General features: G+C 64.3%; 1 protein-coding gene across 2 annotated transcripts in view; it reads left to right on the top strand.

The window, feature by feature from the left end:
• Window positions 1-2,232, top strand: part of Tfeb (transcription factor EB) — a 4,130-nt gene extending 1,898 nt beyond the window's left edge. Inside the window, exons 3-7 of one of the 2 annotated variants that reach the window (XM_019206562.2) lie at window positions 1-101; window positions 183-239; window positions 666-741; window positions 905-1,052; window positions 1,657-2,232. In XM_019206562.2, the coding sequence (XP_019062107.2) occupies window positions 1-101; window positions 183-239; window positions 666-741; window positions 905-1,052; window positions 1,657-2,130 (856 nt within the window). In that variant the 3' untranslated portion in view covers window positions 2,131-2,232. The remainder of the gene's footprint in view (window positions 102-182; window positions 240-665; window positions 742-904; window positions 1,053-1,656) is intronic. The other variant, XM_010617598.3, reaches the window with a different exon arrangement.
• Window positions 2,233-2,238: the final 6 nt, after the last annotated feature.

The following is a 2,238-nucleotide window of genomic DNA, read 5'->3' as shown; positions in this document are numbered from 1 at the left end:
CCTGAACGTGTACAGCAGTGACCCCCAGGACACGGCCTCCCTGGTGGGCGTCACCAGCAGCTCCTGCCCCGCGGACCTGACCCAGAAGCAGGAGCTCACAGGTACTGGCCCCCCACCCGGGCACCCTGGGTTCCACCGCCTCCGCCCCACAGCCCACAGCTCTCTTCTCCCTCGGCCTCCAGATGCTGAGAGCCGGGCGCTGGCCAAGGAGCGGCAGAAGAAGGACAATCACAACCTCAGTGAGTACTGCCCGCCCTCCCTCACTGTCACCTATACCGGCCTGCACTGGGGGGGCTTCCTTCGCTCCAGGCCCTCACAGCCCCCTCCCTCCCTGCAGCAGGACGCCTTCAGACTTTTCCCAGTGGTCCTTTTTAGGAGGGGGTGGGTGACTGCTGGGAAGGGCTGTTCCCGAAAAACCCTTTTTCCAAGGATGACCTTCAGGCCAGGACCCTGGGGCTGTTGAGGGAAGAGTAGGAGTTCACCCCAGGCAGAGGGCTGGGCCGCCTATATGGACTGCTGCTCACAGGCCCCTCATTGTGACTGGCCTGAGTCCTTGGGAGACCCAGTCTGTCCACTGGGCACCCCTTTCTCTCCCGGGCGGGGGTGCTGCCCCAGGCAGGGTTCCCACCCTCTTAACTGCTGTCTCTGGAATCTGCCACCTGTAGTTGAAAGGAGGCGTAGGTTCAACATCAACGACCGCATCAAGGAGCTAGGAATGCTGATCCCCAAGGCCAACGACCTGTGAGTGGGGGCTGGGGCGTGGCGGCTGGGAAAGAACCCTACAGCGGCTTCCCACTGCCTATCAAGTGCCAGACCCAGCTGGGGTCAGGGGACAGGCGTGGGGGGATCCGGAGGGTTGTGGCCACCGCCGGGCACGCGCCTCTGACACCCAGCCCGGCCGCAGGGACGTGCGCTGGAACAAAGGCACCATCCTTAAGGCGTCCGTGGACTACATCCGGAGGATGCAGAAGGACCTGCAGAAGTCCCGGGAGCTGGAGAGCCACTCGCGGCGCCTGGAGATGACCAACAAGCAGCTCTGGCTGCGCATCCAGGTCTGGCCGGGCCTGGCTCACAGGCGGAGCTGGCCCTCACCGCCACGCATCCCGGAGGTGCCACGGGTCACGTGACCTCCGGGCAGGGGGGTACAGACCTCCTGTGTCCACAACTGACTGGGGACCACCCCTGTCGGAGCCGGGAGCCCTAGTCCTGGCTCTGTACTCAGGGCCGGTCCTCTGTGCCAGGGCGCCTGGGCCCACAGCGGCTCTGCAGTGCCTGTTTCTCACAGAGGTGATACAGCACCCACTGAGACCCAGCACACAGCCACGGCTCCAAGTGAAAAATCAAAATTTCATGAAAGGAAAGCCGTTCTTAATAGAGGCAGCGCATTGCAATCATTTCTATTCTGGTCCAGTCTAGACAAGTCTGTTTCAATTTGAGAAATGGAGAGAGAGGGAGAGGGAGAGAGAGAGAGAGAGAGAAAGAGAAAGAGAGAGAGTGAACCAGTCAAGGGCCAGGACCAACCGAGGTTTCTCAACCCACTAATGAGTTGTGACTTGCATTTTTAAAGCAGCCCTGGTCTAGATGCTGGAGCGGCTGTCCTGGGTGTTGCGGGGCCGCCCGGCAGCTGTGCCCAGCGCTCTGTCCCCTGCCCAACAGGAGCTGGAAATGCAGGCGCGGGTGCACGGGCTGCCCACCACCTCGCCGTCGGGCGTGAACATGGCTGAGCTGGCCCAGCAGGTGGTGAAGCAGGAGCTGTCCGGTGAGGAGGCCCCAGGGGAGACGCTGATGCTGGGGCCCGAGGTCCCTGACCGCGAGCCGCTGCCAGCGCTGCCTCCCCAGGCCCCGCCGCCCCCATCCGCAGAGCCCCTGTCCCCTTTCCATCACCTGGACTTCAGCCACAGCCTCAGTTTCGGGGACGGGGGCGACAAGGGCCCCGCAGGCTACCCCGACCCCCTGGGGCCCGAGCACGGCTTCCCCGACCTGTCCAAGAAGGATCTGGACCTCATGCTCCTGGACGACTCCCTGCTGCCGCTGGCCTCCGACCCACTGTTCTCCACCATGTCCCCTGAGGCCTCCAAGGCCAGCAGCCGCCGCAGCAGCTTCAGCATGGAGGAGGGCGATGTGCTGTGACACCGGTGGCCCCGCGCTGGGGACAGGGCCGCGTCCTCCCTCCCTCCCTCCAGGCAGCACCTGTGCGTGAAGCCGCCCGCCTCGCTCCCCGGTGGCCCCTGTTGGGAC

This window comes from Fukomys damarensis, unplaced genomic scaffold, assembly GCF_012274545.1.
Source record: "Fukomys damarensis isolate Sample0158 unplaced genomic scaffold, DMR_v1.0_HiC HiC_scaffold_20, whole genome shotgun sequence".
Classification (NCBI taxonomy): domain Eukaryota; kingdom Metazoa; phylum Chordata; class Mammalia; order Rodentia; family Bathyergidae; genus Fukomys; species Fukomys damarensis.
This window is presented reverse-complemented; position numbering and strand designations above follow the sequence as displayed.